This window comes from Pinus tabuliformis, chromosome 1_2 (genome assembly GCF_031772625.1).
Source record: "Pinus tabuliformis cultivar Carrire ecotype Pingquan chromosome 1_2, CPIR1, whole genome shotgun sequence".
Lineage (NCBI taxonomy): Eukaryota > Viridiplantae > Streptophyta > Pinopsida > Pinales > Pinaceae > Pinus > Pinus tabuliformis.
This window is the reverse complement of record NC_142298.1, coordinates 243,430,031-243,444,286: the sequence shown is the minus strand read 5'-3', so window position 1 is coordinate 243,444,286 and position 14,256 is coordinate 243,430,031. Positions and strand designations below refer to the sequence as shown.

Genomic DNA, 14,256 nt, shown 5'->3' with positions numbered 1-14,256 from the left:
ACATCACACTTACTAATGAATGATCACATAATGAAAATAAAAATATCGGAATATCCAAAAGCAACCTGTATTATATATCCAAATCTCAAAATCAGCCTTTTTTAATATTAATATATGAGGCTGCAAGTACAATAAAGACTATAAGGCTGCAAGAACTATAGAGACAAAAGACTAATCCTCATCATAACAATCCTCATCAAAAATAGAAGCAATACAATGCTCAACAATGGATGGTGGTGTTGAAGAAGAAAATGCGCCAATTTAGAAGGACCATTGTTGTATTCTGGACCCCTACGAGATGCAAGGCGAAGGTTGGAGTGCACATAAACAAGATCCTCTACCTTCTGTGAGCCCAACCTATTGCGCTTCACAGAATGAATAAAACCAGAAGTGCTCCAATTCCTTTCTGCTAATGAAGAGCTTGCCACTTGTGAAAGAATACAAATGGCAAGGTTTTGAAAATGTACACCATTTTCTCCATGACAAATCCACAACCTAATTGGATTCATGGTGCTTCTCTCCTCCAAAGCTGATATATCTGCATAACCATCTATTCCTGCAGCAAAATTGGCAAATTCCTCCTTTACCTCCCTGTGTAGATGAGAAGGAAACATTCTCATAAGGGCTTTTTCACCCCATTAGCCACCTCTCTATCCTTATGCGGTGCCTTCCTCTTCCCATCGCTTTGAGCAATAAGCTCCTCATCATAAAATTTGGGGTTCAAAGCATGTGCTAAAGTGTGCAATGGAGTGTTGAAATTGTTCCACCTATCAACAATGATTTTCTTGACCAAACCAGCAAAATGATCATCAACAGACAAAATTTGTGGAGACTCTTGCGAAATGATTTCCATAGTTTTCTCAACCATAGAATCCATGTCATCATATACCTCTCCTAAGAAAGGTTGGTTAGTGTCAGCACTTCGGAGAAGCTGAAATGCAGGGGTTGTGAACTTTAGCAAGAAATCTACCTTGCTCCACCAATCCTCATCAAGGCACAATCAACACACCATAGATCCCCGCTCTGAATCTTCTTGTCTCCACTCAATCCAAAGTTGACTCACCACCATAGAAACTAATGCATGCTTAACCTCAACAAGGCGGTGCAACATCAGGAAGTTTGAGGCATATCTTGTCTCAGCAACTTTTAAAAACTCCAATTTGGAGTACTCTCAAAATATGGCCTGAGATTCGTGGTGGTTGGTGATGAATTTGACAATCTCCCTTGCTTCCCCTGTGAGTTCCTTTATCCAGGAAACTTTGTTGTCGATCTCCTCTAAGATCAGATTCAGATTATGGACAATGCATGGTGTCCAAAAGATGTGGTCATACCTCCCCTCAATAATTAAACCTGCAGCTTTGCAAACTAGTGCATTATCCGTGACAACTTGCACCACCCTGTTAGGCCCTATTTGTTCAATAGCTTTTATAATAACATCAGCAACGAACTATGCATCTTTCACCTCTCCCGAGCAGTCTTCTGCCTTGATAAACATTGCTCCTTTGGGGGAAGTGGCAATGATATTTATCAATGGTCTGCGCCTTGTATCTATCCATCCATCTGAGACTATGGTAACCCCAGAGCTACTCCAGGAAGAATGAATTGGAGCTAAAATATCCTCCACAAGCTCCTCCTCATTTTTTAGAAGCTGGGTTCTGACTTTCTCATAATTGGGCCCCTCATACCCTTGAGGAGCTTTGTTAATTGCCCTTATCATATCTTGCCAGTAAGGAGAGCGAACAACATTGAATCGGATACCAAATGCATAAATTCACCTAGCCACTCTAGAATCAGTTTCTTCTCTTGCTTGCACATTCACCAATTTAGCAATTCTGCTACCCTGAACTGAAGGGGATGCCCCTCTGGTATTTTTGGGTGTTGGTTGTTCATGTTGTTGAGAGGCACCGACTCTCCTCTTTCTTGCTTCAACTACAATCCTTGGCTCAATGTTAGATGGAGCTTGAGGAGGAGCTTGAGTAAGGTCGTCATGCCTTCTTTTAGTACCATCCGCCTCATCTTGCCCTCTTTGATATGCCCTCCTTACCAATGGATCTGTTGTTTTTATGCAACCTGCAATCCCCTGTCCTCCTCCATGCAAAAGATGTGCCTTCACTCTTAGGTAGGAGCACTTGTACAAATTATTGCAAAGATTGCATCGCCATTCCCATGAGCCACCACCTGCACATTTTTGAAGCTTCGTCACATGCCTCCAAAGAGGATAATATTCAACCCTTGGGTTGGCCCTAGGGCTTGAACTTGCAGCTGCACTTCGGTTGGAAGCCATTGCTACAAAAATAAATTAAAAAAACAAATTTGTAAATAAAAAACGTTTTTCATATTTTTGGCAGCATAAACCATAGAAAAATTGAAGAAATAGTAGGAAAAAACTAACAAAATGAGTGTTGCTTATCCAAATTAATTTTCTGTAGCTGAAGCTACCCCAAAATGCCAAAAAAAGAGGAGAAATATGGTTGTAGCTGAGCCAAAAAGCCAAGAATGTCGCAGCCGGAAACTCTGCACTCCAAATCTGATGTTGAAATCTCTTGCTCTTGTTACTGAAATCCACTTTGCTCACTGCTCAAAACGCCCCAACTAAAACAACTGCTCTCTTCCTCTCTTCTCCTTTGCTAAAATCGCCAGTCTCCAAGAGAAACGACTCGCTGAATTGTGTGATGAGAGAATGAGACAAAGTTCACTTTTATAACTTTAGACAGGCATCTAGAAGCAACTAGAAGGCATTAGAAAAACCAAATTAAAAATAAGAAGACAAATTAATAATAAAAAAAAACACACACACACACACAAGCTACATGTGGAAACGGCGTCGTACGGTCGTGAAACGCATTTCCGGCGGTAGTGTCCACGTTTCTGCCTTGAGAAACGTGCCAGTACACCAGAAACGCGTTTCTCGGCTGGCGTCGTATGGCCGAGAAACGCGTTTCGGGCCGTACTAGCCACGTTTCTGCCTTGAGAAATGTGCCAGTACGCCGGAAACGCGTTTCTCGGCCGTACCATATGCGTTTCCGCGTTTTGTTTCCGTTTCCATACGGAAACTCCTGCCCGTACAGCGTTACCTACAACTTAGAGACAAACACACAAGGGACATTGTTATTTTGGACTATCGTCCCCGGAAAAACTCAATGCGGGAAAACCGGTGCAACATATATGAGGGTTTTATTATTATGCAGTTTTTGAATACATCTAGAGTGCCAAAAATGGTTCACCCAACAAAGAATGCCCTCGGCAGTAGTACCTCTCCTCGGAGACAAATATTTCCGCTGATCAGACACTGGGTGAACGATCCCACAGCAATAATGGCAACTCCTTAGCTAGACAGCGAAAGCTTCTCTAAGCTTCTTTGTTGCTCTGCATCACTCTTTAGGGACTGTGTCACCCTTCCCAACTCACCAGCACTCAGTCTGCTCCACGAAAAATCTCCCAGCGTTGCCTCTTGGCCCTACATCAACTCTGCTAGCCTATGTGCAGCTACTGAAGCCTCTGTGTCAACCCCTTGGCTCTTTGCGTCAGCCCTCAGACCCTCTGCGTCACCCACATTGGCCTCTTCAGCCTCTGCATAGCTCCCAATTGCCTCTGCATTAGCCTTTACAGGGTCTGTGTTGTGTCTCTGGCACTATCTCTACCTCTCTGCTATGTATTCTCGACCTCGTGCTGAACTGCCCCTCGCTGCAACAAATCACTGGTTCGATTCTCTTAGCAAATCACGCTCCAGAAAATCAAACTGACTGATCAATATGGTGTGTCTCCAACTGACCCTCAAGCCTCCTCTTCTACTTTTCCGGTTAAGTCTTCAACAGCCGAGATTAAGTCTCTAATCAACGGCTAAGATTAGATTTGGCCTGATACATGTCATTTAGAACATTCTCACCCATTTGTATATTAATACCCATTAATATTTTAATTTTCCTAAGTTTTGACTTAGGAACCCTATTTAAAATATTAATTATTTTAATATCTCTCCAATCGAGTGGAATTTCCGCAAACCATTTCTGGGTCTTGGAGATCTTATGTGCCTTAGCCTCTCCACCAATTTTCATGGCTAGAGCACATTTGATGCTACGACAAATCAACAGGCTAAAGCATCGAGTTCAAGTCTTTGGCACTACAGCAGACTCGTCGACTTCTAAAGGACGGTTGCGGGTGCAGATATTAGTGTGACGACTCAATCGTCAACTAGAGTCAAGACTCACAAAGGAGGGAAAATTGCAGAGTCAGAAGTTACAAAGCAACTCAAGAAAGTTTCTATTACAGTTGTAGTGCAACATTGGAAGAGATGAAAACCACAGAGGTAAGCAAAATCACACGGAACAAGCCTATGGTTTTCGTCATTTTTTTAATCTTCTATCAAATTTTTAGTGCCAAATCTGAAGATTCAGATGAATTTATTCACTTGAGGTTCAAGCTTGAATTCAAAATCGAGTTCAGCTTCAAATTCGTCAAATCTTAGCTAAATTAATTTAATTCACTTTAGGATTTAGTGAATTTCAAATTTCAAGCTTCAAATTCATTGAATTTGGTGACTTAGGTTGATACAAGAACCATCTCAACCTTCGATCTATCATGTGCCAAGCGAGATCAAGTCCCTTGTAGTGCAAATCTTTCCTTGAGTTTTTGTACTACGAAAAAGATTTTCGGCAGAAGAGATACAATCCCCATCGACAATTCATAGATCCAGGCTTGAGATGTTGAACTTTATATTTTAATACCATTATTACTATTATTTTGGTTGCGTTGCAAACAGAGTTTAAACATCTACCCCGCCTAATTTATAGAAATTGACTCTTGCACAACTAAGTATAGCCTAGAATAATGAATTCCATACGACGCCTTCTAACCAATGTTATGAGAGCTAGAACCAAAAAAGTCAAGCATCAAATCAAAGTTGGAACCAAGAATCGAGTGAAAAAAAGACAGTTTGAAGAACCAATTGATGAAAAATACATAAAATTTGCAATTCTTTGAATTATGTATATATTTATGTACATCAATGTAAATTCAAACCATTAGACACAAAATATGCAAAATTTGTTGGGACTTCTTTTACTTTTTCTTGCTTGATATTTTCATTTCTTTAGGGCATGATGGTGCATGAGTCAAACTCAATTTTTTTAAGGATCAATTCCAAATCAAAACAAGTTGAACCGTGTTATGAATAAATATATAGCAAATAATGTAAATGACAATAATCATAAAGAATTATTAGTTAATTTGTAATTAGGTTGAAGAGGCATGTCTAGATGAGACATGACTCCCCATGAAGAGACACCTGCTTGGTATATAAGCACACCTCTCATTCTCATTGTAAAATCAATTCTTATTCATATATTTTAATATATATTCTTGTATCCTCATGGATATCTTTATATTCTAAGTCTTCTGGAGTAATTAATCTGTAGAAGGAACTTTGTTCACCTCATTTGGTATCAGAGCCACGTTGGTTGATCACCAGGCCTTTGGCCATCAACCTCCCGACAACCTTGTTGTCGTTAATCAAGCATTCACAACGAAGGAGCTTCTCCATTCTGCAAGTCGCTACTAGGCCCTTGGCCATATCAAAAAAGAAAAAAAAGGATAAATATAAATATATATATATATAAAGGAGTGTATATATATATATATATATATATATATATATATATATAAAGGAGTGTGTATATATATATAATATATATATAAAGGTTATATAAAAAAATACATATACATACATACAAGTTAAAAAAAGCAAAAAAAAAAGAGAGTAATTAAAAAAAAAAATCAAAATCAAAATTGTAGGTACCAACAACAGTGGAAGTCGGAGTATGTAGCGTAACCTTGATGTTGTTGCCACTTGGACGATTCCATCGACCTGCAAACTGCCATCGCAACCACTCCTACTGGCCCTCTGTCCGCATTCTGCCACAGGTCGCTATGAGTCCCTTCCCGCCTCAATGTAGTGCTACAAATAAGCCTCCACTTCAAAATTATTATTCGGTCGTTGTTGCAAACCTCACTTCCATCGTTTCATTCCCAGTTGCCTTCTTCGTTGTGGCTGCTCTCGTCCCACACGCATCAACCGTTTCCCTTGCCGCTGCTCGACGCCGCCATCCCGCTTGTTGACCTACATCCCTACCGTGCTCCCTGTCCATTCTGACAACTCTGTTGTCCGCCGTCTACTGCAACCTTATCCCTTGCCGCTATTCATCACCCACCAACCGCATCCACCTGCAACATCGCGGTCCAACTGGTGTTGGGCTCCCTCTCCACTCCCCCGTCTACGTTATACAACACATCCGGCCCATGTGCAGTCAAACATCGTGACTCCTCCAACGTGACCCACCAACGACTGCAATCATAGACGTAGCTGCCCCAGCTGCCTCCACCGCTGTCCCTGCTGCCTATATATCTTCGTCGTACACAACCATCCAACTACCTTCCTTTGTCGCTACTATCGAAGCCATTCACTTTCTTGGGCCACAAAACTGTATAGATTTCTATACAAATTTTCTATATACAGGACGTTGGGAATTATTGAATCTGAAGAGACGTCGCAAGAGAGAGCCAAACATCACAACTCGATTTTATTTTATTAATCCCAGCTTCAACATAATTCTATGAGTGGTAAAATACTTTGAATTGAAAAATATTAGAAAATCACCAAGTCTTAGAAATTTCCTTCAACGGAGGCACATTTGCTCCAACGGCTCAGTTCCAGCCAGTGTTGTTAAAATCGCGATAAAATCGCGATTTTATCGTAAAAGCGCGATTTTTTCATTTAGCCGATTCAAATCGCGATTTTTATACATAAAAATCGCCACTTTTTTTTATAACGATTTTTATCGAAAAAATCGGAAAAAAGCGGGAAAAAATCGTTAAAATCGGGAAAAAATCGTTAAAATCGGGAAAAAATCGTTAAAATCGGGAAAAAATCGGAAAGAAGCGGGAAAAAATCGTTTGGCACAAAAATATTCATTTTTTTTCAATTTTTTTCAATTTTTTAAAAAAAATGAATATTTTTGTGCCAAACGATTTTTTCCCGCTTTTTTCCGATTTTTTCCCGATTTTAACGATTTTTTCCGCTTTTTTCCCGCCGCCGATTAAATCCCGATCGCGATGTGTGCAACACTGGTTCCAGCCTCCGCCCACGCTCATCATCTGTTAACCATCGTGTCGCGTCTACTGCAACCTATCTATCCACAATGTAACAAATTCTCGACGTAGTTGTGACCTCGACGCAGACACTGTCAAAAATCTGACTCAAAGGGTCAACGAAGAACGTCACAGCAGTTCCTAAGGTGACTGGGTACGAAACGTCGCCAAGAGGGTTTTGAGTCACGAGGTATCATCGTATTTTATCAACCATATTTAAAAACAAAAAAAAAACAAAAAAAATCATTCATTATTAACTATATTATATATTTATTTTAATATAGTTAATAAACTATAATATATATTAACTTTAATATAGTTATCTGTTAAATAAATAAATAATTATTTAATTAAAAAAAAAAAGAGAGAATTCTATTTCAAATAAGAATTATCAAGAATTCAATAAAAAAAATCTGAAGCAAGTACCTAATAAAGATAAAAGGAAGTTTTAAATAAACGAAAGGGGTTATTTAAATAAAATTTAAGAAAGATTCCAGACAAAGTTAAAAGAAGTGAAGAAAATGAAAAAAGAAAAAAAAAATATGGAATCTCTAAGTAATGAACAAAAATCATTCGTAAGAGATAAAGAACAAATAATGGCAATACTTGAGTGACAACATGTTGATTTTAATGAGGAGAGAAATAAATGGGAATCCCAATTGCAAGTTGAACGTCCATCACCACTCCCACAAAACAATGTAATCCATTGTACCAAGAAAGTGCAGCTAAAAGATCAAGAGAATGGCAAAACAGCCAAACTTCAGCAAAACAAGAAAGCGCTAGAACACGAACATAAAAATCTTGTGGATATGCATTACATAGAAGTAATAGAAAAAGGATGAAGAAATATCTCATCTCAAGAACCATGTTGAAAAATTACTGGCACAAGTGAAGAAGACTAAGATCACAAAGAAAGAACTCAAGAAGCACTTATCAAAACAAGAAGAGGAAACCTTGCGTTTAAAGAACCTTAATAAAAAATTATTAGAACAAATCAAAGATCTGAAAGATGAAAAACTTAAAAGTCAAAAGTCAAAACATTGAAAATAAGATTGATGAATCAGAAATCAAAGAACTTTTACGTCTGAGAAACCATAATCAAAGTTTACTCACTCAAATTAAGAAACTTAAGGATGATAAGAAAGCATTAAGAGACAAGTTAGAACAATTCACTCAAGAAGAAGTATTGAAATCTCCAATCGTAATAGTCCAAGTTGAAGATAAGGGAACAAATACCAATCCAGTGAATATGACAACTCAAGAAGACAAGTCAGTTGAAGAAACGACACACTTAGATGTTGCAATTCAGATGATTAACATCCCAAGTGAAGGTTTTGTAACCAACTCAACAACATCGTCCCTTGAAGTAAATCAAAAAATTTCCACACTTAATAAGGGAATGTCAAAGCAAAAAAGTTCCCTATCGGCATGAGAGTAGACAAATCAACCATGCTACATATCAAGACCATTCAAAACAGAAACAACAAATTGATGTTCCAAAGAAAAGTGATGTAACCTCAATCCAGTCCTATGATGACAAGTCGTTACAAAGTTCCGGTGATCAGAATATTACACAAAAGATTAATCTAGGATGGTCTTATCATTTCTCAGTGAGACAGTTTTGTTTGTCACTTAGAGGATCATATCAACATGTATCGACAAAGATGACAATTCCGAGACAGAAAGACATTCGAAGCCGAAAAAGAGATCAATCCTTTTTCATTAACAAGCTTTGAGGACAAAGCTTTTTGAGGAGGAAGGCAATGTTATGAATAAACATATAGGAAATAATGTAAATCACAATAATCATAAATAATTATTAGTTAATTTGTAATTAGGTTGAAGAGATGGTCTAAATGAGACATCACTCCCCATGAAGAGAACCCTGCTTGGTATATAAGCAAGCCTCTCGTTCTCATTGTAAAATCAATTCTTATTCATACATTTTAATATATATTCTAGTATCCTCATGGATATCTTTATATTCCAAGTCTTCCGAAGTAATTAATCTATAGAAGGAACTTTGTTCGCTTCAAACCACCAAATTCAACAACTAGCTCGACCACTCTTCGTTGTGAACTGCACCAGACTGGTCGATTCTAGTCCAGTCTAGTCAGTTCCAATAACACTACTCCTAACACATTCACTACAAGAACTAACAAGCTAGATCAGTGAATAGCATCTAAGAAAAGGTAACATTATATAAACTATCAAGCAATTTGCTTTCCTAAATGATGCCTACTTCTAGAAAAGATGCAATAAGCATCACTTATTCATCTTTTATAAACATCATCACAAGGGCATTAACAACAAAGCAAGAGGTCATGGAGGAAGGAACATGCATAACTCTAATGTTCATGACATGAGAATGGATAAGACATTCCTGGGTTCTTATTATAATTTGAGGCTCACAGGACCAAAGGCTCCATCTCAAAATCCAATGAGAAAATTTTGCAAATATAATGACTCATGAGCTTATTAAATACAAAGCACGTCTAAACAAAGATGAATATGATAAGGTAATTAGATAATTTTATCTACATCCAAAAATATACAAAGATAAAGTGTAATACAACTTTATATCTAGAGAATTTCACACCATGTTATTTACAAAAGCAACGAGTGCATAAATGGCTCAAATTAGGGGGCAGTTACTGTTAATTTCCATTACACCTAGCACTCCTTAAATCACTAAACTAGCAGAAAGAATATCCACTGAATAATTTACACAGATAGGTTCTTAACTTAGCGGAAGCAGAATAACCAATCTCTACAAAAACATGACACAAACAGATTCTGCCCAATCAAATTAGTTCATGATTAACAACAATTCAGAACCTACTTGGGCTCTCAGCCTGGGATAATGGCCCAACTGAACAAACACGGATTACAAATAAACTTGGATCTGAACCAGCAGATCTGCCCTGGTCAGTGCTCAATCTTCTCTGCAGATCTAGATCTCCAGCCTCTCTGCACTCCTTAGGACTCAACACACTACTCACTGAGATGCCTCTCTCAATCTTGTCCTCTTGTAGTGTGGCTTTCTCTTCTCCCTAGCCTTGCTTTTATAAATTTTCATTGAGCTAAATCCATAAACCTAACACTAAACTCCAAAGTGACTAACGGTCAACATTAGATCTCGTCTTACTTGAAATGAACAGTTAAACATAATTGCTAAAGTAAATTATTTATATTTCCTAAGTTTCTTTTAGCTCAATAACCCAACATAGTAATATATATTTTTTCCTAAGTTAGACTTCGGATAAGTTACATTATCCTGCTCACACGAGAGCAAGTACCTAGGGAAATTACGGGTGTCTTCACCACACCTAGAGACAAAGCCTGTGCAGAAGTACCAGACCAAGCTACAAACATCAACAGTTACAAGACAAAAATCTAGTAAGGGAGATATATATGACTGAATATTTGAAAAATAAATTACAGTCAAGTGAACAACCTAATCCGCTCCTTTGATAATTGGTGACGCATAATGCGAAAAAAATGTCAACTCCATGAAAAACAATAGATATCGCAAACATCTATCCTGAAGAAGTTTTCTGCAAACACTACTGACTAGTGGTTCCTACATAGACAGCCTTTCATGTAGAATAGACAGGTAGACAGGTATAACTTTATCTCACCCATGTAAAAGCATACCCATACTGATAACAGATAAACATGAAAAATGTCAAATGACACAGTAGATGTACACCTATCTGCACCCAAGCAATGATCTCCAACATTCCTGTCATAAATCTTATGTTCTGAGAGGAGCATAAAAATGTATATCTATCACCAGAAGAACTAAATACTAAATAGCAAACACATAAAACAGGAAATGTAAAATACGAGTAATAAATTCCAAAGAAACATAAAATAAATATTATATGAGAAAAGAGAGTAGTGCAAAACATACATATTCACCAAAGTCTATACCATGTAAGGTAAGATATCTAACTACCAATGATAGTGCCAATATCTTCATGACAGAAAAAGTATGTAAGCAAGAAATGCCTGACAACTACCATCTCCCCATGCTCAAGGGAGTTGAATATCAAAATGGACCCATTATAATTGTCTCCACAATAATCCAAACAAGCACTCAATTTAAAATACCCTGATTCTATATCCCCCATAAAGTCTTCTAAAGTGTGAGGGAGACACCTAACTACCAATTATAGAAAACAGCCATGATACCTAGTCTCAATATTCCCATAACCAAATGTATGGAAGAGGCCCCACATATCAAAGAGAGAATAAGTACAGTAAAGTGATTGACAACTAGCATATTCCAACTCACTAGCAAGTAGAAGTACAGAAAGGTGACATCACAACTACAGTTTGTCTCCAAAATGACCTAAACCAATTACTCAAATGCCCTGGTTCCATATTCCCCTATAAAGTCTCCTGATAGTGTAAAGGCTTGTTTAATGAATAAATTATATCACCAACTAGGGGAAATAACTTCAGACCATGAATGGGTCGATCATGAAAGCTACAATTTTGACCAAGTTTACTAAATAGTAAATATCTGAGAGTTTTCCATGCCCTAATCTATCATATCTCTGTAGGGGAAATAACTTCAGACCATGAATGGGTCGATCATGAAAGCTACAATTTTGACCAAGTTTGCTAAATAGTAAATATCTCAGAGTTTTCCATGCCCTAATCTAACATATCTATGGAGCTTGACCTATTGAACTTGTTTGTAGATACTTTTCTCAGTAATGACAACGCAAACAGACCAATGCACTACATTTTTGATACACAACTGAATTTTCCATCCTCATTGACATTCAAAATCCTATCTCCCCATTTCCTTCTATTTCGTAAACTCACTGTCCCTCTTTGGCATCCTCTTCTATATTAGACTTCCCACTTTAAATATAGCATTCCCTACTTTCCTGATTTGTGTTCCTTTCTAAACTCCGTGTCATTTACTGCCACATTGCCCCTTGACTATGAACAAAAAAATCGATTGATTTCAAATGGATTGTCCATGAATTGATAGCCCCCCCCCAAAAAAAAAAAAAAATTCTTTAAGAATCTTACCACAGGGTTCATAACAATCCGCATGCTAGGTTGAAACCATCTCTGTAGTAGGCGAAGAAGTGGAGCAATCTTTTGACCAGAGGAGCTCAAAGGATCAATCACAGCATCAATGTGTATAATGGCATTCTCCTCCTCCAGGATAACAGCACTTTAAAAGCAAAAACAAAGATTTATCATCACTTTTGGCATTGAAAGAGTAACCAGTGCAAACACCAAATATTGTATGAATGAAAATCAGTACATACTGAATTCCATAGAAGTCAATAAACTGAATAAGAAAAGTCTTTCTAAAATTAGATTTCAAAAAGCAACACAACACATTAAAACTCAAAACTTCAAATCCCAGGTCTAAAATATAGTTCAATTTCCTCCAAATGCCCAGTATTGTCTCCAATATTTTATAGAAGTCAGCCATAGAGCTCTTTACATGTATACAGATAATGCACCACATTAATTAAATTATTCCCTACCATCCATCAATTCATTTATAGTTTATATCACTTTCCTTTAACAGCACACCTAACACTTCCACACTTAAGAATATAAAACACTAATATATAACATACTACTAACTAGTATGCTGCACTGACTAACAACAAAACTTGCAACTTCAAGATCCCTTAACAAGAAATACTCTAACTGGAAAAAACAGCTTTCTACAGAAAAGTAAAATTAGTAAAAGAACTAAAAAAGTAACAACAACTAAACAACCAAAAAACTTATTTACTCAAAATAGTGGAACTTACAAAACAATGTACTTTTCTCACAAAATTTGAGAAAAACGACTCCATTTCCACAGTCAGTCTTTTCACTTAACCCACTACATGCAATGAAGCAAAGCTATTGAAAGGATTCAATCAATGTTTGCCTAGATTTTAGATATCGGAAGGCTTATTTTCATCTTGAACAGAAGCTAGATTAAGATAAATTAGTTCTATCTACAGCTACTCATGACAATTAGTAAGACAATTTCCTTACTTAGGTGAAAGAATGGCATATTCCTAACACCGTTTCCAATAATAAGAGATTTCTGAGTAGCATGAAATTCATTCATCACTATTCGTACATAGCTCACCCTCAAACCATCTGACAAATAAGCAAACTCCCACATGAAGCCTTCAAGAAGATAAAACCTGTTAGATGCTAAAGGAAGCTCCCTGCCACGTACATGTGCCTGTTCCCCCTGATCTGCAGTATCCTTCTAAGATAGAAACTGATCCCTCACGATATGCCATTAGCATAGTTCTTAGAGCAAGGAAGTCGCCCAGTTGCATACCATTCTGAAATTATATCACAAGCTAAGCTGAACTAAAGCATACATAGCAAGGAGTTTTAAATTTGTATGCACTCGTTCAAGCACCAAAGCAGCATGCCACTACAGCCTTGGTAAGAAACTGTCATACACATTGATAACCAGCCCCTTCGATTTCTGAATTCTCAATCTATAATTGGGATTGAGAGTACTTAATGAGGTGGTTGATGGAATGTTTAGTAGAATGATTGATTAAAAATTGTCTTCAGAACTCAGAAGTTTCAAATGGAAATATACAAATATGATAATTATCCACCTTTTACCTATTAATTCTCACCAGTTATTAATCATCCTAACTGCAAACCTATCAACAAATTCACAGTTCTGGGAATTAAAATACTAATTAGTTAAAAATATCCCACAAAAAATGAGGGAATGTTACCATGGAAACTACCAAGCATTCAAAAGACCGACTGTCAAACGTAACTTGTGCAGCCAAATTCAAAAAATATATGCTTCCATGAAGACCTGAGTCAACAAGAACATACACCCAAGGAATATCTAGCTTCCTTGACACTTTTACTAAGGTCTGCATCCACTGCATTTCCTATTATTAGTAATAGCTAATAATTATATCCATCTATATATTTTATTACCAAGCAGGTACATTACAAGCCTCCACTTCTTGAAATGGTTCATTCTCTAAACATGGCTGAAATTCTTTCATCTAGACAGCAGCAAGACATTGTATGAACTGAATGAAATCTAGTATTCTTTCATAAACCTAAGCAGGAACCATGGAATCATAC

General features: G+C 37.3%; 1 protein-coding gene across 1 annotated transcript in view; it reads right to left on the bottom strand.

The window, feature by feature from the left end:
* Positions 1 to 14,256, bottom strand: part of EBS1 (EMS-MUTAGENIZED BRI1 SUPPRESSOR 1) — a 446,396-nt gene that overhangs the window by 220,766 nt on the left and 211,374 nt on the right. The window contains exon 24 of the mRNA XM_089394973.1: positions 12,196 to 12,343. Within this exon, the coding sequence (XP_089251099.1) occupies positions 12,196 to 12,343 (148 nt within the window). The remainder of the gene's footprint in view (positions 1 to 12,195; positions 12,344 to 14,256) is intronic.